This window comes from Sorex araneus, chromosome 2 (genome assembly GCF_027595985.1).
Source record: "Sorex araneus isolate mSorAra2 chromosome 2, mSorAra2.pri, whole genome shotgun sequence".
Lineage (NCBI taxonomy): Eukaryota > Metazoa > Chordata > Mammalia > Eulipotyphla > Soricidae > Sorex > Sorex araneus.
Window position 1 is genome coordinate 324,234,871 of NC_073303.1, and position 25,079 is coordinate 324,259,949.

Consider the following 25,079-nt stretch of genomic DNA (forward strand, 5'->3'; position numbering starts at 1 on the left):
AGTGCTGTTTAAAAGACCTGGAAGACTGAGGAAGAGTCAAGTGGTAGAGTACAAGCATGACATGTGCAAGGGCCTGGATTTAATCCCTGTCACCACACTAAACCCTGAGAAATGGCAGCCCTCAAGCATTGCCAGGTCAGGCAGGGCTAGGAGTAGCTCCCACTTCCCAGGTCCCTGGGTGTGGCCTCCATTGTTTAAGAAACGGGGGGTGGGGCTGGTAACTGAAAATGGGTGGACTATCTACTAATCAGCAGATTATGGATTATTATCTTTATACTTAGCAGCCTCCACTCTCTCAGAGAGCCCGGCAAGCTACCGAGAGTGTCCCGCCCGTACAGCAGAGCCTGGCAAGCTACTCAATGGCGTATTCAATATGCCAAAAACAGTAACAAGTCTCACGATGGAGATGTTACTGGTGCCCGCTCGAGCAAACTGATGAGCAATGGGATGACAGTGACAGCAGACAGAAGAGATTAAAATAATATTCTGAAGATTTTACATGATACATACGTGCAGGTACATGGTGCTAGGTTATCATCAAGCGTACAGAGATCGCAATAAGACAGTAACATAAGTTTATGTAGATAAGTGATTCACATTTTATTTTTTCAGAGACTTATTTACAGTTGAATATAAATTAAAGGCCTGCTTGCACACCAAAACCAGGTCCTTTGGGTGGTTCCGTCAAAGAGGTCAGACCACCAGCTGGCTCACAAGAGAAACGTCCGCTCCTATAAAGAAAAAAAGAAGAAAGAAAAATCCTGTTAAGCGACAATTATTACCACATATAAAAGTGACAATCCTGATTCAAATCCTTAGCATTCCATTAGATCCCCAGTCCGCCAATGAGTGATCCTTAAGCAGAGCAAGAAGAAAGCCCTGAGCACTGGGCTGGAGCAATAGCACAGCAGGTAGGGCGTTTGCCTTGCACGCAACCAACCCGGGTTCAATTCCCAGCATCCCATATGGTCCCCTGAGCACCGCCAGGGGTGATTCCTGAGTGCAGAGCCAGGAGTGACCTCTGTGCATTGCCGGGTGTGACCCAAAAAAGCAAAAAGAAAAAAAAAAGAAAGAAAGCCCTGAGCACTGTCAGGCGAGGCCAAAAGAAAAAAATCAGCCTCACCCCACTCCCCCAAAAGAAGTTAGATACTGGATTCCTTGAGGAAATGAAAGACTTGGACATTGCCCCTTAGGAATAGTGCAGATGAAATTAGTTGTTCTTAAGTTTTTAGGTTTTTTCCTTTTTGCTGTGCCAGAGATGGAACTAGGGACATGGTCACAGCACAAGCAAGTACTCTACCACCCTGGCCCTGTACTCGTATTTTTGTTGTTGCTATTTTTTATTACTTTTCTAACTTAAAAGAAGTTTGTATTCTTTTTTTGTTTTTTTTTTTTTTTTTGCTTTTTGGGTCACACCGGGCAGTGTACAGAAGCAGCACGGACGCAGAGAAACCTGTTTTTTCCGCTCCCACACACACTTTTCCAGTCACTCACCTTCTGCCCTGCCTGACCCTTGCTGGAGGCCACCTCAGCACCTACTCCAATTTCATTCCTATTCCCTGACTTTGTTCATTTACCCTGGTCCTATACTAGTGAAGCATTCGTTCAGTTTCTCTTTTCTCCTTCTGATTTTGTCTTTTACATTGTTGTTAATCCCTTAAGTCTACTGAGAGTTTCTAGGAAGTCCAATTTTCTTGAGGGATTCAAAAATGACACCACACATCGTCTGAGCTATTATGTTGACATAAGTAACTATGCATTGTGACAGGATGTCTAACAAATCACATAGGAGTGGAGATATTTGCATTAAAGGTTTTTTTTTATTCACTATGATCAAAAAGCAGTCACTGCTATGGCTCAAAGGGCTGAAGTATATACCGTGCATGAGGGAAGCTCTGGGTTCCAGCCCCTGGCAAAACCGTCCTCCACCCCCACAAAAAAAGCAGTCTACATATTAGAGGATAGAATAGACACTATCAAATTATTCAAGTTGAACTGAAAAGTAGTTTTGGGGTAGAAGTAAAGAGATCACTCAGTAGGCTGGAGCACATACTCGGCTTGCAAGAAGCTGCATCCTTAGCTCCAGCACCACCAGGAGCCAACTCTTGAGCACTGAGCTATGAGGGGTCTCTATAGTCAACTTTGGTTAATTTAAAAGATTAACTGTAACTGCATCATGATTACTGCTTATCATTTCAGCTTCACTATCCTATACATCCATGGAACTAACTTAACAAACTAACTAACTAACTTCATTTCTTATGCTGGGAAGTTATGCTAGAATTACCAGGCCCAAATATCGCCTTTATGCACTTTACTGATAGATGGCTGACAATTACTAAACATTTAGCATCTTCAGTTTTTTTTCTTTTTGGGTCACACCCAGTGATGCACAGGGGTCACTCCTGGCTCTGCACTCAGGAATTACCCCTGGCAGTGCTCAGGGGACCATATGGGATGCTGAGAATCGAACCCTGGTTGGCCGCATGCAAGGCAAACTCCCTACCCGCTGTGCTCTCTCCAGCCCCCAGTTTTACTTTTTAAGTACAGGTATTAAGTAGAGAATAAAAGTCTGTTCGAAATTTCAGTGACTATTTTTAATTACTGAAACATTCATTTTATCATATTTGAAAATGCTTAACTGTGAACTTATCAGTTTCTTTCATATAAACTGAAATGCAATTACATGATGCTTATACCCTAGTACCCCTGCAACACACACTGAATTTAAAACTATTCACACAGTTAACTATGACATTATTTTTTAACAATATCATAATAACATCACCCCTATCACTCTTACTGAAAACAATCCAGTAATCACATCGTATTATATTTAGGAATTAATCTAAATTACTTATCCAAGTTTCTCTTTTTCTGACCATAACAATTATAAAAGGAAAAAGTAACCAAAGAACTGTTAAAATGATACACGGAAGACAAGATGGCTGTCATTTGGCTAAGATGTAAGAATTATCTTATATTTATATTGGGTCTGTAAATGTAGTTCAGTGATTAAACACAAGCCTGGCACGTGTGAGATCCTGGGTATCGAAAGTCCCTAGTGGTCTAAAGGCTAGAAGGTCCTGAAGAAGAAATCAGACGGATACATACAAATTTGGAGGTCAATCTTTTAACACTATGAAGTTTAAAACAGTGGAATAGGCTTCTATTTGTAGCAAATATCCCTTCTCTCTAAATATTCAAGTCAGTATCAGTACCTGATATGAAAAAAAGAATTTTGTTTTAGAAGACAAGTTTCTTCGTGCCTACAAATCAACTCCTATGAGTCCAGGACATCAAATTTTAAAGTTTACTTCTCTTGAAAGACTCATGTAGATTAAGCCATTAAAAGTTGTTTTACAGAAATAAAAGCATACCTTGGCCCAGGTTTTGGAACTTTGCCAGCCTTCAGCTCATCAATAATTTCTTCAATGTCCTTAGGTGTCAGATCCTCCTAGAAAGAAAATTACGATCATCATATAAAACTTACTTCAAGTATTATTAGTTCACTTATATGTAGAATCAAATAATAAATAATAAAGACTAAGCAAAAAACCCTTTAAGTTCAAGACACAGAGAGCAGATTGATAAATGGCAAAAAAAGGCAGATCCTGAGAACTGGGCTACAAAACTGATCTGACCAAAGGTAGGGGACTCTGAGACAAGGGTTAGAAGGGAATGGACACTCTATTGATTTTGGAATGCTGGATGCATGAAAACCTATCATGAACAGTTTTGTAAATCATGATGATTCAAATAAAAATAAAATTAAAATGCCCTGAGAATTTGATAAAAAATATTAAATAAAAGAGAAAAAAGATCAGTTGTTACCAAAAGGAAGTAGACATAAAGTGGGGAAAAGGTTAATGTATAGCATGGTGATGAAAGCTAATACTGTACTGTGTATCTAAAAGTTGTACAAGTTTACTTTTGTAAAACATGAAATTTAGTTTTCACTGCAATAAAAGCATGATATTAATGTAATAATTTTTCCAGAGGTACAAATAACAAATCATTTAATATATACTGGCAATACATGATAGCTATATTTACTTCCTATTAAAATCTACACAAATCCCCAATACTATTTTATTATTCATCTCTAAGCTTACAAGTTAGTTAACAATATTAGCAGTAATTGAATAACTCCTATATGGAGAACAGGAACAGAATAATATCTATTATTTGATGTTAGCCTATAGCCTATAATACTAAATGCACTATACATTATTAGCTGTTGCTAAAAAGACAACAGTGATATGAAATCAAAGAGTTCTGCCTTGAATTCTCATTCCACACTTACTAGCTACTAATCTTGGACAATTTCTTCACTTGTAAACCTACATGAGAGGATTATATATAGATAGATCAAGTGTAAATATAAAATATAAAGTATAAAATTTTATATAGAGCTTGTAAAGAAACTAAAGCAAAAAAGGCACTTGTCTGACATGCAGTCACCAGGGTTCAATTCCTGGTACCACATATGGTAGCCTAAGCCCCACCAGCAGTAAACCCTGACACCACCAGGTATAACCTGAAATCCAAAAAGAAAAAACTAGAAAAGTTTATATATAAAATACTGTTCTGAATAAATGAGAAATACTTGTACAGCAAAACCACTAAATTTATGATAGTATTATTTCTGAAAATCAAAGGAAAGGAAAAAAATTTTGTAATGTTCACTTATATAGAACTTACTTCTATAAATATTAATGAAAGTATTAAGAACTAAAATAAATGTGACAAAATGTTATCTGGAAAATCTTCAAAGTTACTTTCCACATTTAAATGTAATCTATTAAGCTTTCATAATTTTTAAAATTTACCATACCTCCTGGAGGTAAATGTAAAAAAAGTGAATATTTTTCTTTTTTTTAAACATTATAAAATATTTTAGTAGTGGGTTTGAACTCACGTCTTTTACACAAGGTTTATTCTAGTAATAAGTCACCCTGACCTTCAAACTGTCCAGATATTTGTACAAAAAAAAATTACTACAGGGCAAGAAACAAAATTATTTTAAATACAAAAACATGTAACTTCAATCTATACTATATATGAGGTGAAACACTCACATAGTAGTTGTCATTTATCTGAACCATTGGTGCATTTACACAGGCTCCTAAACATTCCACCTCTATAAGAGTGAAAAGTTTGTCAGGTGTAGTCTCCCCAACCTTTATTCCTAAAACATACAGAAATGATCACTGTTAGAACCAGGTTTATTTTAATAGTGGTATTTAAGAAAATTTAAAAACTGGCAATACATTACAGAGTTAAATTTTTTAAAAATTTCAGACCTGAAATTTCCTAAATTAAAACATTTACTTATAATTATGGGATGGAGCAATAGCACATCGGGTAGGGCATTTGCCTTGCACGAGGGCGACCCGGGCTCGATTCCTTCGCCCCTCTCGGAGAACCCGGCAAGCTCCCCGTGGCGTATTCGATATGCCAAAAAAAAAGAAGCAAGTCTCACAATGGAGACGTTACTGGTGCCTGCTCGAGGAAATCAATGAGCAACGGGATGACAGTAATAGAGTGATACTTAAAATTATATTGGAACATATAAACATTTAAATAGACTGGCTCCCTTAAAACAACCAATGTTAGGGTACTTCATTTTCAATGTTCATTATGTAACGGTATGAAACTATTATTTTCACATTGATACCAATACTTAAACCTACTAAAATCAGACGGCAAAGACTTTCAAATATAAAAAGAAAAATAAAAAGTCAATTCTGAGGCTGAGAATTAAGGAAAACAAAAGAAAAATTAGGGTGGGTAAACAATGTGAGACAGAGATTTCCTAGAAAAGAGCCAATAAGACAGTAAAAGTTGAAAAGTTAGATAGAATTAGGTTTAATCTAGAAAAAAAAAGATAGCTCTATTTTTCCAAAATGTTATAAAGACAAATGTGTCTCATACCAAGTTTTTTCTGAATAGCCTCCAGGATGCTGTCGGAGTTTCGCAGCATGCAAGGTGTCGTAGTGCAGACCTGAATGTGATACTTTCCAACTGGTTTTCGGTTATACATTGTATAAAAAGTTGCTACTTCATACACTCTCATTGGAGGTACTTGTAATACTTCTGCAACCTAAAATATTAGGAAAATTTTTAATGGATCACATTGTTCATTGAGCTTTGGGTATAATACAAAAAGCACAGTTTTGATATTGTTTCAATTTGGTAAAAACAAAGTAAATTCTTCACAAGAAAACATACCTGTTTTTAAGTCCTTCAAGTTTTGCAGATATCTTACACTTAAACCACACAGTGCCCCAGAGCTAATGGTTACAGTACTTCTATCTCCACCTTCTATAATCTCATTCTTTCTCTCTGCAATAGGGATAGATTTACTCTATTTTCTCTAGAAACAGATGCTTTTTATCTGAATCGTTTAAGTATTTCAATATCAGTATTTCTACTTTGATCCAATTTCAACTCAACATTTTGTGGTTTAAAATTTCTAAATGGCAAAATTTTTATCACCAAAACCCAATAAATTATGTTTAGTTTTCACTAACTTGCAGAATAATAAGTAAAGGACTTGCTAATGTACATGCTCTGCATGCAGATACCCAAGTTCAATACCTTGGACATGGTCATTCACCCATGCATCACAAGAAGTGACACCAAGCACTACCAGAGTTGTGGTAGGTGTAATCAAAAAAGCAAAACCAAGGAATGTGAGCAAACAGTATGGCAAGAGAAAATGGGTAAGAATCAAAGTTCACTATTGGCCCATGTCTATATACTTGTATGTATATGCACCCCACACACATACCCAGCTCTTGAGAAAAATTCCAAACATGACTTCTATTTCCTATTGCAATATTCCTTACAAAAGCTGGATTATTTAAACTATTTTCCAATTTCAAATTAAGGGCAGAAAGGATTTGTTTTGACATACAGGTAGATCAAGCATGTCTATTAAGAAACAATGGTTTTTCAATAGCCAGAATCTGGAAAAAACCCGAATGCCCCAGAACGGATGACTGGTTGAGGAAACTTTGGTACATCTATACAATGGAATACTATGCAGCTGTTAGAAAAAAGGAGGTCAAGAATTTTGTAGTCAAGTGGATGGGCATGAAAAGTTTCATGCTGAGTGAAATGAGTCAGAAAGAGAGAGACAGACATAGAAAGACTGCACTCATCTATGGTATATAGAATAACAGAGTGGGAGACTAACACCCAAGAACTGTAGAAATAAGTACCAGGAGGTTGACTCCATGGCTTCGAGGCTGGCCTCACGTTCCGGGGAAAGGTCAACTCAGAGAAGCGATCACCAACTACATTGTAGTCGAAGGCCATGTGGGGGAAGGGAGTTGCGGGCTGAATGAGGGCTAGAGACTGAGCACAGCGGCCACTCAACACCTTTATTGCAAACCACAACAGCTAATTAGAGAGAGAGAACAGAAGGGAATGCCTTGCCACAGTGGCAGGGTGGGGTGGGGGGGAGATGGGATTGGGGAGGGTGGGAGGGACACTGGGTTTACGGGTGGTGGAGAATGGGCACTGGTGAAGGGATGGGTTCCCAAACTTTGTATGAGGGAAGTGTGAGCACAGAAGTGTATAAATCTGTAACTGTACCCTCACGGTGATTCTCTAATTAAAAATAAATAAATTTAAAAAAAAATTATTTTAAAGGCTGCAAAAAAAAAAAAAAAAGAAACAATGGTTTTTAGCTGATTGATAGAAATGCTTCATATACAATAATAACCCTGCCTACGACTTTCCAGGTGATCTTTTAACAGTAAAATGCAAGACCTTTGGGGGCTGGAGAGATAATGCAGTGGGCAGGGCACTGCCCTGCATGCAGCCAACCCCAGTTGAATCCCTGACACCCCATATAATCCCCCAATCCCCATCAGGAGTGATCCCTGAGTGCAGAGCCAGGAGTAAGCCCTGAGCACTTCTAAGTGTGGCACATAAACAAACAAACAAAACACCCCAAAAGCACAGCCTTAAGATTTGATGCCTTGCATTAATTTTTACTTTTAGTGTGGAGGGGTTCTGTGTCACACTCATGAGTGTTCAGAGGGCTCTCAGCTTAGTGCTTGGGGCACCATGCGGGACTAAGAAGGAAGCTAGGTCTCCTGCATGTAAGTATCTGCTCTGTCCACTGTGCTCCAGCCCACTTTTCTGGCCTTTATGTACAACATTGTGAAAATTATGCACAAGCCACATTTTACACTGAAAAAAGGCTGGAGCTGGAGAGATAGTACAGTGGGTAAGCCCCTTGCCTTGAATTTTTTTTTTTTTTTTAAAGAACTCGTTAAATGGCATTTCAGCTGAGAGACATGTTAAACGTTCTCATATCACAGATTCTAAAGAAAACATTCTTGAAAGATAACTAATCACGGCTCACTTGTGAAAGATAAAGTAGTTGTGCTAAATTTAACTCAGTGATATATTAAATCAGGCAAGTACCTCTCAATTTGAAGAATTTTCTCCAAATACTTGGGCTGGAGATGAAAATACATTTGTTGTAGCCTTAAAACTAGAATCACTGTATCACTGTTGTCTGGCTGCTCACTGATTTGCTTGAGCAGGCGCCAGTAACGTCTCCATTCGTCCCTGTCACGTTCAGGGTCAGGGGAATGAAGCCCACCATTGTTACTGCTTTGGCAAATTGAATACGCCATGGGTAGCTTGCCAGGCTCTGCCGTGCAAGATTCTAGAATAATTGGACAAATTTACAGCAAGGCCCTGATGGGTAATTTTTAAATGGAGAGATGGGATATGGGCCAGAGAGACAGTACAATGAGTAGTGTGTTTGTCTTGCACGAAGCTGACAAGGGTTTTAATCTCCAGCCCCACATCTGGTCCCCTAAGTAAAGCCAGGAATGTTCCCTGAGCAAAATGGCAAGTGAGCCCTAGATATGGTGGGGTGTGGACACCCCGCAAAAAGGAGAAAATGTTTTCAAGAGCTGCTGCTATGCTCTTCTTAAAGATTAAGGAAGTACTACACGAGCTTCTGGATTTTGTTGTATTTTCCTAAAATTCAGAATACTGATGAAAAACACTGTAAGAAAAAGATGACTCATGTAAATTGTATCAATAGACTAACCTGATTTGTGCATATCTTTCCTGTAGACTATTGATTTCAAAATGTCATCAAAATTCTACTTTTGTTTTTTTTTTATTCTTTAATTAGTGAATCACCATGAGGGTTCAGATACAGATTCACACATTTTCGAGCTTGTTTTTCCTTCATACAATGTTCGCAAACACATCCCTCCACCAGTGCCCATTCTCCACCACCAATAAACCCAGTAACCCTCCCACCCCCCACTCCCATCTCCCCGAAAATTCTACTTTTGGTTCTCTGCATTATTAAGGAAACCAACAAAAACACAAACATAATCTGAGGCAGCATACAAACACAAAACTACAAGGTTTAAGGTCTTCAAACTTCAAACTTTTAGATTCTAACCTAGTTAAGTTACTACCAGAGGAATTTCTAAATATGAGAAGTTCCACAATCCACGGCAAAAATGAAATGAGCACCTTGTTCATAGCAGAGATGGGTAGCCATCCGTTCTGTCTCTGTGCTAAATCCAGGACTGGAAGCAGAGCTGCCGCTTTGTGTCCTTCTGGGTAGTTTTTCACAATTGCTTCTATCCTCTACATCAACGAAAAAGTATCTGTTTTTACACATTCGAAGGACACTAAATATCTTGTAAATTAATTATAACAGTCAGTTAATCATACCTTATAGTTTTCTGGTGTGAAATCAAATGGAGTATCTGCATTATTCTCAGGAGTATCTCTGTGCTATACAAAAGGAAAAGAAGTTTTTTTCTAAAATTAGGAATATTCCCTTCAAAATGTTAGCAACTTTGCATATTTTATTATCACTAATGATTAAACTAAACTTTAATTTCAACATGATAAATTGCAATCCAAATAACTTGAGTGACAATACTATTTCATGAATGTTGACAAAAATCGTATTAGCAGATTTCAAAAAAATTAAATCACCCTTTAAGGTAGATTTCTGTCACTGTCACCCCGTTGCTTATCAATTTGTTCGAGCGGGCACCAGTAACGTCTCTCATTGAGAGACTTATTGTTACTGTTTTGGGCATACCCAATTACACATGGGTAGCTTGCCAGGCTCTGCCGCTCGGGCTTGATACTCTCGGTAGCTTGCCAGGCTCTCCGAGAGGGGCGAAGGAATCGAACTCGGGTAGATTTAAGACCAAAAAAGAAAAAAGAGCTATACAGCTTGATTAGGAAATATAATCTTCTAATGTAATTACCAAAACATTACTGAGTACTGGGAACCTTATAAAATTGTCACTGTCAACGCGCTGCTCATTGGTTTGCTTGAGCGGGCACCAGTAACATCTCCACTGTTAGACTTGTTACTGTTTCTGGCATATTGAATACGCCACAGGCAGCTTGCCAGACTCTGCTGTGGGGGCAAGATACTCTTGGTAGCTTGCCGGCTCTTCGACAGGGATGAAGGAAACAAACCCGGTCGGCCACATGCAAGACAGATGCCCTACCCGTTGTGCTATCGCTCCAGCCCCTTATAAAATTAACACACAAAATTTTAAGTATAACCACACATATATTAATTTTTAAAAAGACCTTGTACTGATAGTGTCAAAGTGAGCCATTACTTTAGGAGTGGTTAAAAAAAAAAAACCTAGAACACCTCTCTCATATATAACAAATTTACCAACAGCTAGATCTCTATAACAGAACCTAGTCAAAAGAAAATTTTGTTTTCTCTCCATGAAAAATTAGGCTCTTGAAAAAAAAATGACAAAAAATAGCATGTATCAACAGGAAATTAAATGAGTCATATTGAGGCTAACACTTATTAATGTTTTGTATGTGTGGTGAACCAGAACAGAACCTCTTAATAGGTTAAAATTCAGAGTTCTGCTTTTTCAAAAAGAGGAAAGAAAACAGAAACTTTGGACAATGATCTCAACTATGTGCCAAATTTTGTAAGTTTTGAGAAAATGAGGATAACATATAAAATAGGTATTGCTTGCCAATAGTATTGCCAACTATTAATAGCCTGGAAATACCTCCGTTTTCAAAAACTATATCATAGTATCACTGTCATCCCATTGCTCATCGATTTGCTCGAGTAGGCACGAGTAACGTCTCCATTGCGAGACTTGTTGTTACTGTTCTTGGCATATCAAATATGCCGTGGGCAGCTTGCCAGGCTCTATTGAGCAGGCAATATACTCTCAGTATCTCAGTCACTTGCAGGGCTCTCAGAGAGGGGCGGAGGAATCGAACCCGGGTCAGCCACGTGCAAAGTAAATGCCCTACCTGCTGTGCTATCGCTCCAGCTATATACAAACTCAAAATGATGATTCAAGTTCATTCAGTTATCTTTCTTGGGTTTGTTTTGTGGCCACACCTGGTGATGCTCAGTAGTTACTCTTGGCTCTGCACTCAGGAAATTACTCCCGGTAGTCCTTGGGGGAATAACATGAAATACCAGGGACTGAAATACCAGGGATTGAACCTGGGTCAGTCACGTATAAGGTAAGTGCCCTACCTGCTGTACTATCTTTTCAGGGCCTCATTAAATTATCTTTAAATAGTACTAAACTAATCCAGAAAACTGCACCTTGCCACAACAAGGGGTCATGTTATTTTACATTTCTAAATCAGCAAGTAAATTTATAATTTCTACCTGTAGGTAAACCCCAGAAACCAAATCTATAAAGACCTACTGCCAATGTATTCACTAAACCACCAAAACCTATTAGTTCAGACTTATAATTATTTGGGGGTTCTCCAAATCTCATGCTCCAAATCTCAACCTTCAGTGAGTGAATAAGACTGATTTTTCAAGACCCCAAGATATAACTAGAAATCAAGTTAAAGCACACAGTAATTTCACCAAGGAGTAATCTAAATTTTTGTTCCCAGAGTTGGCCTGAGGTTCAGCTGAAATCACACATGCTTTCAAAGACAGTGCATAATTAAATAAGCTATATTTAGATTCCAGCCAACAGCCAGCATAAGCCAAATACACTGGTGTTTACTATAGTTTGATTACAACACAGTTATTCAAATTCCAAAGTCTTTTTGCATGGAAAAAAAAATCAATTACTCACCACAAATAAGGCTCCTCCAGCTCCATTTTGCACAGCAGACTTATGAAAATTCCTTATGTGCCTTCCCTAAAAATTTAAGACAGACTGGTAAACCTTATGCCTTAAACTTCTCCTAAGGAAATATTTTAAGGTTTAAAAGCAAGGACCAGGGATGTGGCTCGGGAGTAAGTGCGTGCTGTGGATGCGCTCAACTTTGACTGAAGACTTGGATACCAGCAGAGGGAAAAAAATATCACTGAAAACAGGGAAAATCAGTTATAAATGTAAAAGGCCCTAAGAGATATGCTCTACTACCCTACACACGGACATATTTAAATAGATAAAGTTATTAACCTAAGGTAATACATACATAAGTCACCAGAAGAACCAGTATGGAATCCAGCTACCCTAAATCATGTACCCTTTTGTCCTACAGAGTTTTGTTGGCATGCATTGAGAGAATATACAATTAAGTTACGGCTTTTCACTTTTGTCTGAATCAGCTGCATACCAGTTTTCATTTAATGCAGTCCTTCATAAACATGTTTTCATTCTGTACAAATGAGTCATATATATACTCATACAAATGAGTCAACTATATCCCCCTTTTCAATTCTTTACTAAATTAGCTCAAAAATTCTAGCTATAAAAAAAGCTGTAAACTATGGTGTTTATATGTAATGGTATTTTTGCATTTCTGTGTTTGAAGAAAAAGAATTTTTTTTAAAGGACAAAACATATCAAGGGGACAGTTCACATTCCTATGCTTTTTATTCAGCATCTCCCAAATTGTTTTACCATAAATTTGTGAATTTAATACAAAGTTTTAGCTATCACCCTGATTTGCTTGTCCAGAACCTGAACTGAGATAATTAAATATAAAGCCATAAGTCCCAAATATACTATCAGAACAATCTCAGCCATAGAGCTCTGAAAATGGAACTTAAATTTAGAGACATTCTCCACCATCACTTTAATTCAGAAAAAACCTTTTTAAAGAACAATTTTTATTAAGCAACTGTAAAGTATTCAATGCTGAGAGAGTGCACAGACTTCATGACAAAGAAAGGATTCGTTTGAGAATAAGGAATGAATTCAATTTATTTTCTTAAGCTCTGAACTCAACATTTTCTTTCTTTTTTGGGGGGTGGGGAGCATATCCACAGAGCTTATTCCTGAGATCACTCCATAGGGAGTAAGGGATCGAGCCCTGGTCGGCCACATGAATGGCAAGTGCCTTACCAACTACTATTACTAGGCTCATAAACCCGAATATTTTCCATTTACTGGCTTTTCAGCTACTTGTTGGTGCAGACTTTGCTCATAACTGCTCATAACAAAACTTTGTTTTGTTCTAAGTCTTCCTAGCCATAGAAATCATGCTTGTGGGAGTTTATCCATTCTAATTTTAATTATGTTGATCACTCTAAAATCTTATATTTTATGTCCAAAGTTAACTGAATAGACTGAAGAGATTCTAAATCATAAACCAGTAAGAGAAATGAGTAAACCTAACGTTCCAAAGAACTCAGCTATAAACTAAAACATGCAATTTAAAAATCCGGTTACAATTTCTGCTATCAAATTAGCAAAAGAAAAAAATTATACATATAAATAAAATTTAAACATTAATTTCTGTTGAGGGTAATGAGAATATATTTGTACATTATAATCGGCATTTTACTAAACGAAACTGGCATGGTGTACAAGAACACACTAAAAGTTTCCAGGTCATGTAATAGAGACAGGCTGGGGTGCGGGTGAGGGGGTTACAGGAGGGAAACTAGGGAATATGGTGGAGGGAAATGTACACTGGTGAAGGGATAAGTGTTAGAACATTTTATGACTGAAATTAATCATGAACAATTTTGTAACTGTGTATCTTATGGTGATTTAAAAAATTTAATTAAAAAAATTAAGTTTCCAGGCCAGGTAGATGGCTCAAAAAACTAGAATGATGCATGCTTTACATGCAGAAGCCTGGGTTCAATTCCCGATACCAGCTGCCACACAACCACCACACACACCAATCTCTCCAGGAACGACCCTGAGCACCACGCCAAGAGTAGCTCCTGGGCACTACCAGGTTTGGCCCAAATTCCCATTAAGTTTTGTCTGTTTTTCCTTTTTAATTTTTTTCTTTTTAACTTTCATTATTACCACAATAGCATATCTGGAGTTAGGTAGAGATTTATACTTACTACCATGCCAGGGGTCATGCTCAGCTGTTTTCCAGCTGACCCTTCCCCAAGTCAAATCATCTTATATGTCAAACAAATTTTAAAATATTGTCCTTCTAAAGATAGTTGTGGGTGTGAAAAACAATCAATACCAAACAGGTAGAGTAATTTCATCACTCTAAAAACCACATTTTCCACATCCTTACTGGAAACTGGGATCCATCACTGATACCTAATACTCTCTCTATAGCCTGTGTGCTAAAAACAACACAGAAAATGGCTAAAAGTCTGACTTCAGGGATAGGGCAACAGATTGAAGGGCTGGAGCACATAATTTGCACAGGAGTCCCAGCTTCCATTCCCAGCATCCCATGGTCCCTGGAGCACTGCAACAGGAGAGCGCTGCCAGAGTCATCAGGCGTGGCAAAACAAAACCACCTAGCTCCTTATTTCCTCATTTGTAAAACTGGAATAACAAGAATATGTATGTTCAAAGGGCTGTTAGATAAAGATATCCATATAAAGTGCTTCGTGTGCTGCCTGGCACCGGTTAGTATTATCACTAGTGTTCCCATCATTAGCTATTTTTACTAAAAATAAATTAACCAGCATGAAGCTTCTATACATTACTTCTTACAACTTTCATGCAAGGTAGATTTTATTTCCAGGCAGCAGAGATTTCAATAGGTTCTCATCACTAATTACAGAAGTGACAGCTGATATTAAGGCTAAAGATTACAAAGGTTTATTATTAACCACCTGAACGGACCTATTTAAATGACAGCAAAGCTCTAGTAGAACAAAGCAAGTCTAGGAAACAACAAAGAATTCAAGGAAACCAGGCATGTATATACAGATTATTAGAAATAAAAGACTCAACTTCTCTGGCTCAAGACATTCCTACTTAGAGGTTAGAAGGATGCGTGTGCTTTATAGAAATAAATCATGGAAGAGATGGTACAGGGCTAAGGCAGGGGTCAAACCCAGTTCAATCCCTGGCATCACACATAATGCCCAGATCTCGAGAAGTAATCTTTGAGCAGAGTCAGATTTAAACAACAAAACATAGTTGGGTAAGGCCCCCAAATCACAAAAATTAAAATTGTTTAAAAACAAAAGTAAATGTTATTTTAGGGCTGAAGATATAGTACAGAGGGTAACACACACAAAACAAAAACACAGGCAGTCAATGCCACTGTTCTTCATACGTGGCTCAATTTCAGTTTCTAACATCAATTTCTTTGGGGCTATCGTACAGCAAGGTGCTTGCATGGCATCCCATATAGTCCTCTGAGAACAACCAAAAGGGTTTCCTGAGCACAGAGCCAGGAATAACCCCTGAGAATGGCAGCATGTGCTTCTGCCACTCAAAAAAAGTACAAGGTTCAGATAATTTTGTTTCTAAAACAAGAGACAAGCAAAATAATGAGGGTAAACTGATACATTAGCTAGAAAGTTAGCTTGCTACCAATTTTTAAGCTACCTTCTTTTTTTTTCTTTTGGGGGTCACACCTGGTGATGCACAGGTGTTACTCCTGGCTCGTGAACTCAGGAATTACTCCTGGCGGTGCTCGGGTGGACCATACGGGATGCTGGGAATCAAACCCGGGTCGGCCTCATGCAAGGCAAATGCCCTACCCGCTGTGCTATCGCTCCAGCCGCCAAAACTACCTTTAAAAAAAAAAAAATCTTTAAAGAACTTCACCTATCATATTCATTACAATATCCATGCCAGGCATTTAAATTTAAAATAAGCTTTTAAAATAAAGTAATAAATAACATATTAAAGCTTGAATTAACAACTATTAGTCATCTGAACTCAGTTTCACCTTGGAGTAATGAGGCAACCAGAAGTACACAAAAACAAAAACAAACAAACAAAAAATGGGGGCCAGAATGACAGTACAGTGGATAGGATGTTTGTCTGGCACGAGTCCCACCCTAGGTCTAAACCTGGCATCCCTTCCAACCCCAGCTCCTCCCTGTAGCACCACCAAAAGTAATTCCTGAGTGCAGAACCAGGAATAACCCCCTGAGCATCAATGAGTGTAGCACATCCCCATCCCCCTGAAAAGAAGGGGAAAAAAACAAACAGCTTAGCCAGGTGAAACCAACTGGAAAAGCAAACTGTTCTCCCCTCTGTGAGCCCAGGCTAGCTAATGAAGACACTCTGCTGTCACCCTCCCGGTCTCTCCTGAGTGCCCTCCAGCAGCCCTGGAATCCACTGCAGGAAGCAGGCAAGCACTTCAGCCAGCAGGGTCTCTGCCAAGGGGCTGTCCCCTCTCTTTTCAACCCTTTGCCAGCTGCCTGCAAAAGGGCTGGAAGTAAGCTGATCAATCATTCATGACTGTAATACCACATATGGCTCAGGGCCACACCAGGAGTAAGCCCAGGGCACCACGCAAAACAAAAAACTGTTTTAAAACGTTGACACCTAAAGGGAGGGTGGGGGTTGGGGGGGAGGAGGAGAGGGGTGGATTGACAAGACCCTAGAAACAGCAGAAACAGGGGAAAGTAAGCTGAGGAAGGTCTACTGCGCCTTTGGATTGTTTCTAGAGGCTAGTGCTGAGGTCCCAAAACTTATTTGGCCGACCTCCCCCTTTCCCGAAAAACAGTTCTACAGAGCCGCCATTGAAATTCATCTACTTTCAAGCAAACAGAAAACATACACATTCCCCTCTTCCCCCAGAGGGCAACAGCCACCTCCACTATTCCAACGGGGAGGGGGGCAGGGCAGAGGACAACAGGCATTGTTGGGAACCACCCGTGAAAACTCACTGGAATCTACTTTCACATTAGACTTGCTGGAATTCCCTTACCCACTACACTCTCTGTCCAGCCCCATACTGGATTGTTTTGTGTGGGTTTTGTTCCTGTGTTTGGGCCACGCTCAGCAGTGCTCCAATCACCTGCCATGCTGAAGGGCTGACCCAGGGTAGGCAGCATGCAAGGTAATGCCTTAATGCACTATCTCACTGCTCCCCCCTTTTTTAATAAACAAGAATAGATTCTGATATATGAACAGAATTCATAGTGGTCGTCTATTCTCATTTATTCTGTTTTCAGTGTTTCAGAAAGAAGATTTAAAGCAGGAAAACAGTGGTATGTGGCATTTTCTCTGAATTCAAGTAACTGTAAATGACAGTGAAGCTCTTTTCACTCTGACTCCTCAAATATCCATGGTTAGTGATTGTTTCCACTTTTCTTATAAAGAAACTAAGACTAATAAACAGCAATCACCTCACACCAAGCCAGGCAATAATGACAGAAGAATTCTCTCTGTTGTTCTGAGTTTTTTTGGACCTCCCTGGAAAGACCATGGGACCCCACATCGCTCCTGGCAATACCTGGCCTCAGGCTCTCCAGTGGTGCTCAGGGGACCGTGCTCTATGGGGATCAGACTCAGGTCCTATGTGCCCCCGGCCCTTTGAGCAATCTCCCAATCCCCAGAAATGGAATCTGAGCCCAGATTTAAATTTAAATGTTTTAAATGTAAGCTCTCAACTTTCTATTGGCTTTTGGTTTTTATCATAATGTGATGGTGATAAACTGTATCATAATTTCTTAGATAAATTGCTCATAATGACAACAATTAAAAATTTTATTTTTCGGGGCTGGAGTGATAGCACAGCGGGTAGGACGTTTGCCTTGAACGCGGCCGACCCGGGTTCAAATCCCAGCATCCCATATGGTCCCCTGAGCACGGCCAGGGGTGATTCCTGAGTGCATGAGCCAGAAGTGACCCCTGTGCATTGCTGGGTGTGACCCAAAAAGAAACATAAATAAATAAATAATTTTTCCCCCCCCTAGGGCTGGAGCGATAGCACAGCAGGTAGGGCGTTTGCCTTGCATGCAGCTGGCCCGGGTTTGATTCCCGACATCTTATATGGTCCCCTGAGCACCACCAGGAGTGATTCCTGAGTGCAGAGCCAGGAGTAACCCCTGTGCATTGCCAGGAGTGACCCAAGAAGTAAAATTTGAAAAAAAAAAAAAAATTATTTTTCTACCCTACTCCCCAGGAACTGAATCTTTCATTGTTCTACAGGGGTAGGGGGATAGATTCGGTGCCAGAAATCAAACTCAGCCTCATACAAGTCATGTGTTCTACTAAGCCATATCACCAGTTCAAGCCCTACTTCCTAAAAGCATTCTCCTGCGCCTGGAGAAATAGTTCAGGGGTTAAGTCACCCTGAGTCAATCCCTGGCTCTGCATGCATTCCCCTCCCCCCCACACACACCAGCACCACAGGAGGAACACCTGTCCACAGAGATGGGAGTGGCCCCAAAACTGCTGTATGCCCTCCCAATCCCACCCACACACAAATACACACACCATTCTTCTGCACTCAAGCATTATCAGTCCGGGGAACAAAACTGACTAGATCAGAAAGCTCATTGGTGAGAAACAGAAACTGATGTGAAGCAATCAAGAGCCATTCCCTTTATGGACAGTAATGGAGTACTAATACAGTTAAAGAACATACCACTCAGTCAGTGGCCGGAGAGATAGGGTCAGGGTTGAGACATGGCAAACCCTGGTTTGACCTCTGGTTCCCTGAGTATTGCCAGGGTGACCTCGAGTACTGCAGAGACTGGCCTCAAACAGAACAAAATTAACTGGCAAAACTAAGAGGCTTTTTACAAGTTTAGCTTGAGAATAAAACACAAATGTATGAGTTTAAACTAATTTATTTTCTAGTCTCAAAAACTAAAACTCAGGTAAACATTATTTATTTAAAATAATGGCTGCGAATGTGGCTCCAGGCCTCATCTGTCCATAGGTTTGCTTCCATAGATTTTGCTGTCCATAGGTTTGCTTCCTTCCTGCCCCCAGCCCCCCCACTGCCAGCTGTAGCTCTGCCAGAGGACCAATAATTTCTATTACTATCAATACTACTATGTTCTTCAAAATGCTGATGATTTTAAGAACAGGAAATGTGCTTTTCTAACCAGTCTTTGGAAGTACAGATTAAGAAATATAATAAAAAGAAACTTCCTTCTATCTCCATGTACCAATATGAACTATATGGTACTCTAAGGTTGACATTTAAAAAAAAGTCTTTTTTCTTATTTATTTTTGCGTTTTGGGTCACACACGTGATGCTCAGGGGTTAGACCTGGCCTGCACTCAGAAATCACTCGTGGCAGTGCTCAGGGGACCATATGAAATGCCAAGGACCGAACCTGGGTGGGCGGCATACAAGGCACACGCCCTCCGCCCTCCCCACTGTACCACCGCTCAGGCCCGAGATTAACATTTAAATATACCATGACATTATTCTTTTTTTTTTTTTTTTTTTGCTTTTTGGGTCACACCCAGCGATGCACAGGGGTCACTCCTGGCTCTACTCAGGAATTACTCCTGGTGGTGCTCAGGGGACCATATGGGATGCTGGGAATCGAACCCGGATCGGTCGTGTGCAAGACAAACGCCCTACCTGCTGTGCTATGGCTCCAGCCCCGCTTAATGACATTTTTCTTAATTTTCAAACTATTTCCACCCCCATGAAACTACACCACCTTAGAAACAATACTATTTTGTTTATTCTGAAATTAAGTAGATTTTTTGTTGTTTGGGTCACACCCAGTGATGCTCAGGGGTTACTCCTGGCAGTGCTTGCGAGAGCATATGCTATGCAGGGGATGGAACTTGAGTCAGCTGAGTGCAAGGCAAGCACCCTACCTGCAGTACTATCTCTCCAGCCTCTTAACAAAGTCTTTTTTTTACCAATTTGTCCTCTGAGTAATTTACTCTTCACTCCCACTTTCTGAACAATCCCATACTCAGGCAACTAAAATGTCAGTTATTTGGGGGCTGGAGCAGAAGCTTGGTGCTGGGGGGGGCGGGAGAGGAGGCCCTCCCACGGCTTCAAAGCCAACCCAGCCTGGAGCCAATGTGAAGTCCAAGGATGTATCTATGACTTTCAGGACCTACATATAAAGTCACTTTTTCTGTCCCCACCCAAAGCAAAACAGTATACTCACGCATAGTAAATCTTGAATGATTTCTGAATAAAACAAATTCCCAAAACTCACGCATAGTAAATCTTGAATGATTTCTGAATAAAACAAATTCCCAAAACTGAGTTATAATCTGCTTTCTGACCTGACTCAAAAAGTGGTGTCTTTCCCTAATGGAAAATCAGATCAATGAATTCAATGCACCTGTAATTGACTGCTCAACATAATGACTGGGCTGGTACTAAACAGTGCTCCAAGACAAGGGGAGTTCAACTACTTCTACTGAAAGAAGAGGTAGAATTCACACCTCAAATACTGAGCTAAATTTGTAGTGTGTACACTGCATACTGAAACTCAATGAACAAGCTTGAAACTGTTCTCTCTTTCCCTTGTGCAGTTTTGACTGTGGAAGGCAGAATGCCATCTTTATCCTGGGTAGCTGCATTTTAGTGTACACAGCAGGAAAGCATTAAGGTTGCAGACAGCTGCAAGCGAATATCATTCTATTAATATCAGGATGCAAGAGTGAACCCAAGATTGTTTGAATTATGGAAGAGGTAGCAAAGCGAGAGGGGTATGTGACAAATGATGAAAGCAGAGTGGTGTTAGGAGCACCTGATCTACAGTGTATGCTGGTTCGAAAAACAAAAGGCTAAGTTAACAAGCAAGGCAGCTGCAAGAAGTTCAGAGTCAGAGAAACAGATTGTCCCTCGAGTGTGCAGAGAGTATGTCCAACCTACCAACATCTGATTTTAGCCCAGTGAAATCCATGTCAGGCATTTAATTTGCAAAGTTCTAACCGTTGTGTGCTATTGTGTCATGGAGTTTGCTGTTCTTTGCTAAAACAATATAAAGTTTATATGAATTTGTGCTCTCCACTTCCTGTATCCCTCCACACACTTAAGAGAAAACTCCCTTAGGAGTCCTTGAGCCAAAATGGAGAAAGCCTGAGACCACGCAAAATCAGATTTAACAATCTTTAATGCAATGGAAAACATTTCATTTTACAAAAAAGAAGAGACTACCAAGTTTCTACTTTTAGGCTAGCTGGTTAGTTATCAGGCCCAAACACAGGTAACCACAGGTAACTATTATAAACTCTGAACTATTTTTATAAAAACAACTCTCCGAAGGCACTGAAGAATAATCAAAACAGGCAGACAGGATGATGAGCCTATACTTAGAACTGAGCTGCTGCCAAATAGGGAATTAGATTGCAGTTTCAGTTCTATTTAATTAGCTACCTGAAACAACAAAAGTCTTTGAAAGACTTTAAACAAAACCCAGAGCCTCTACAACATATGGATCACATTGTCCAGTAAATACATAATAATTCAACGTTTTTGGGAAAAAACAAGGAAAACAACAACTTTCAAGAAAAACAATGAACATTTTCAAACAAAATGATCATGTTTGACATATCAATGAATGAAAAAGTAGAAATAAAAATATTAAAAATCCAAATAAAAATTCTAAATTGAAAACACAATCCTTGAAAATGACATCATAACCCTTTACAAGCTTACAATATACTGGCTTTATAAGGCAGAAATGGTGACAGAAATCAAGAGTAATCACTGAAGAAAAGGGAGAAATAAACCTAATTTAAATCTGCATAAATCATAATGTTGGGGCAACTCTTAATACGTACTCAATAAAACAACTGCTCTTTAAAAGGTGAAAAACAAGGCGCAGAGATTCAGAAATGACCTGAAGTCGCATTTCTAGGTCTTCCAAGCTCTTCAAGGAACAGTACCAAATTCTGGATATTTTTAAGCAATGGTGAACTAAAAAAAACTTGTGGCTGAAAAATTGACAGCAAGCTAGTAAAGCAGAAATTGAAATGAAACAGTCAATTTTTGGAAAACATAGATGAAACGGTCATTTTTTGGAAAACAAAGCCTTCTTTTAAGGCTTCTTTGAGGATAGGAACTTTTCTAGTTGGATCTCATCCTTAACCCCCTCCTGACTTGGAAGGCACCCATTCATCTCTATCTCCCCCAGTCAACCTTATCTTTTCCTTGTTTTTTTTCTTTGGTCTATCAATATTTGCCAAAGATTAGATAAAAGGCCTGGCTGGCTATCTGTTAGAGAACAACCTTGCAGTGGAATAGTAAGCAGCATTGAAAGTGAGCCAGGCACCTATGGGAGGGCTCAGGTTAATCGACTCCACTAGCAACTTCCCCTTTGCCCTCTCCACAGCACCACCAAGAAAGATCCTGAAATAAAACAAACCAATTAAAAAATGTTTACTAGGCTGGAGCAATAGTACAATGGATAAGGCACTTGCCTTGAATGAGGCCAACTGGAGTCAATCCCTGGGACCCCGTTGGTCCTCTGAGCCCTGCTAGGAATGATCCTTGAGTGCAGAGCCAGCAGTAAGCCCTCAGCACTGCCAGGTGTTGCCACCGCCACCTACCCCAAAAGAAATGTTTCCTGATAAAGGGGCCAAACATATCATGAGGAAAATACAGGGCACAGTGCAAATTTTTATTAAAAATGTCATTTGCAAGGTAAGCATATATTATTATCTTGGTAATGTTCAGACTGTTGAAACTATGGATGGGTTTAACATTTTTTATTTCATTTGCCAGTCCCAATATTATGCTTTTCATACACATTACTCGTGCATGAAAATTAACCTATTCATCAGCCCAGTGTTTATTGAGCACATACAACAAATGAATGTCTGCAAAATAGGTAAAGACTTGCAGTAACTACCACCAAATGACTAAAATTTCCTCCACGACCTGGTTACTGCTGTCACTGTGGAAGAACTGTTTGTCAATTTACACTTGGCCTCAAATAAAAGCACAAATCTGTGCTTATTTGCAATTCTTCCTACTGGTCGACAGGCCTGATCTCGTTCACCTCACCGTGCTCTGGATCCAAACGAAGCCATTCTAACCTGAGTACCATTCAGGTCCCTGGGCTCCTCCAAAACCCCTTCCTGGGGGCTGGCGATAGTACAGCAGGTAGGGCGCTCGCACGCGATCCCATACTAGGGGTGACTCGTTAGTGCAAAGCCAAGAGTAACCGCTGAGCATCGCCGGATGTGGCCCCCAAACAAAAACAACGCCCTCCCCTTGACGCCTCACTGTAAGACAAAACCAAATTTTTTGGCATGGATTGCAAGGAGCCCCAGTAACATCCCAGCGGTGTCTTCTGTTTCGGGCCCCTGGAGCTATGTTCAGGGGCTACTCCTGCTCTTGCTCAGGACACACTCCTGGTGAGGTTTGGGGGACGGTAAGGGGAATCCAGACAGAACTCGGGTCTTCCACATGCACGGCAAGAGCCCTCCCTACCGCTGTACTAATCCCTGGGCTTCAATTATCTCATTTAGACCAAATATTAGACACGGAGCATACAAAGAGTCGTCGCGAGGGGCTGGAGTGATAGCATAGCGGGTAGGGCGTTTGCCTTGCACGGGGCCGATCCGGGTTCGATTCCCAGCATCCCATATGGTCCCCTGAGCAGCGCCAGGGGTAAGTCCTGAGTGCAGAGCCAGGAGTGACCCCTGTGCATCGCCGGGTGTGACCCAAAAAGCAAAAAAGAAAAAAAAAAGAGTCGTCGCGAAATGCTGTGTCCTATGATGCCTAGCCACTGCTTTTGTACACACCGTCAGCCGGGGCTCGGCCCGGCATACCCACAGGAGCACTATGAACCTTGCAGAACTGAAGTTCTACTCTCTTTCCACAACAGAGTGGGGAAACGGACATCCCAAGGTCGCAAGGTCGGAGACGCTCCGGAAGCCGCGGCCGGTCCGGGGCTCGCTCCGAAGTCCGGCAGCCACGCAGGCGCGCGCCTCGGACCCCCTGGCTGGGGGCTTCCTTCCTAGCCGCCGCACCCACTGACAGCCCCGCACAGGCTGCCGCGGGGGCCGCAGCACCCCCGCCCTCTCCCCGAGCACTTTCTCCCTCCGAGCACTCTCCCCGAGCACTCTCCCAGTCCGACCCCGGGCGCCGGGCGGCCTGACCTTCACTGAGGTATTCCCCCCTCCCCCCACCAGGCCCGCCAAGGCCGCCGTGTCCTTGCGCGGCGCAGCCGAGACGCGGAGCGGGGCGCGGGGGGCGCGGGGCCAGCAGCCTTACCCACTGGGCCGCGAGGCCAGCCCGGGCACGGAGCGCGGCGGACAGGAGCATGGCGGCCAGAAGCGGGCCTTTCCGGCTGCTCCTGGAGACGGTGCGCGCGAACCCGGGACGCACTCCGTGCGCGCCCCGGCAGCGCGGGGCCTGCTGGGCGCCGGCGGGCGGGACTTCCGGGGCCCGCGGACCCTGAGAGGCGCGGCGCACTGTGGGGCCGGAATAGGCGTGGGCGGTCCCGCGCTTGCGCAGCCCGGTCCCAGAGCAGGGGGCGGGAGGGGGGCGGCGGGGAGGAGGATCGCGCGTGCGCAGCCTGGTCCCAGCACCGTGGCGGGGTGCTGGTAAGCTGACACCGGCCTGGGTTCAGTTCCCGCGACCCTCCGGAGGGTGCAGTGACGCTGCCAACGAGAACGCTTGGTTCCCGTCCTTTCCGGAGGCGCCCGGGCCGGCGTTTTTCAGGATAAGCTAGCGCTTTAGGTGTACGCCTCCTGCCGTTTGTTTTCTCGCCGTGGAGTGGCGGTTTCGGGGATTGGCTTCGTAGCCCGGCGAGGCGGGCTTGAGAGAAACGAGTCCTGTGCGCCTTGGCCCTCAGTCCTGTTCTCGCTACTTCGGTGCATGTCAGAAAGTTCCATAATGAAACTTAAAAAGCCACTTCCTTCCGGGTGTTTACTCGGTCACCTCCGGGAACTCCGGTGCGTTTGGCTCCGTGGCGGCGGTGATGTGCGCCGCGCTGTTTCCTGCGAGCGCGTGTCCCCTGCTCCTGG

At 41.4% G+C, this 25,079-nt stretch overlaps 1 protein-coding gene across 1 annotated transcript; it reads right to left on the bottom strand.

The window, feature by feature from the left end:
* Window positions 1-571: 571 nt before the first annotated feature.
* NDUFV2 (NADH:ubiquinone oxidoreductase core subunit V2) lies at window positions 572-24,675 on the bottom strand. Its single transcript, XM_004611797.3, has 8 exons — window positions 24,325-24,675; window positions 12,114-12,179; window positions 9,730-9,792; window positions 9,526-9,642; window positions 5,938-6,106; window positions 5,082-5,191; window positions 3,381-3,457; window positions 572-731 (listed from the first exon to the last, which is right to left on the bottom strand). Exons 1-8 carry the CDS (start codon window positions 24,373-24,375, stop codon window positions 638-640), a joined length of 747 nt encoding a protein of 248 aa, XP_004611854.1. The 5' UTR covers window positions 24,376-24,675; the 3' UTR covers window positions 572-637.
* Window positions 24,676-25,079: the final 404 nt, after the last annotated feature.

What these genes read in the sequence shown, in the direction of transcription:
- NDUFV2 (XM_004611797.3), bottom strand. Translation starts at nt 24,375, where the DNA reads ATGCTCCTGTCCGCCGCGCTCCGTGCCCGGGCTGGCCTCGCGGCCCAG. An exon ending in CTGGCCTCGCGGCCCAGTGG is followed by an intron (nt 12,180 to 24,324) that starts GTAAGGCTGCTG and finishes TTAAATTTTTAG; the next exon opens with GGAAGGCACATAAGGAATTT. An exon ending in GTTCCAAAACCTGGGCCAAG is followed by an intron (nt 732 to 3,380) that starts GTATGCTTTTAT and finishes TTTTCTTTATAG; the next exon opens with GAGCGGACGTTTCTCTTGTG.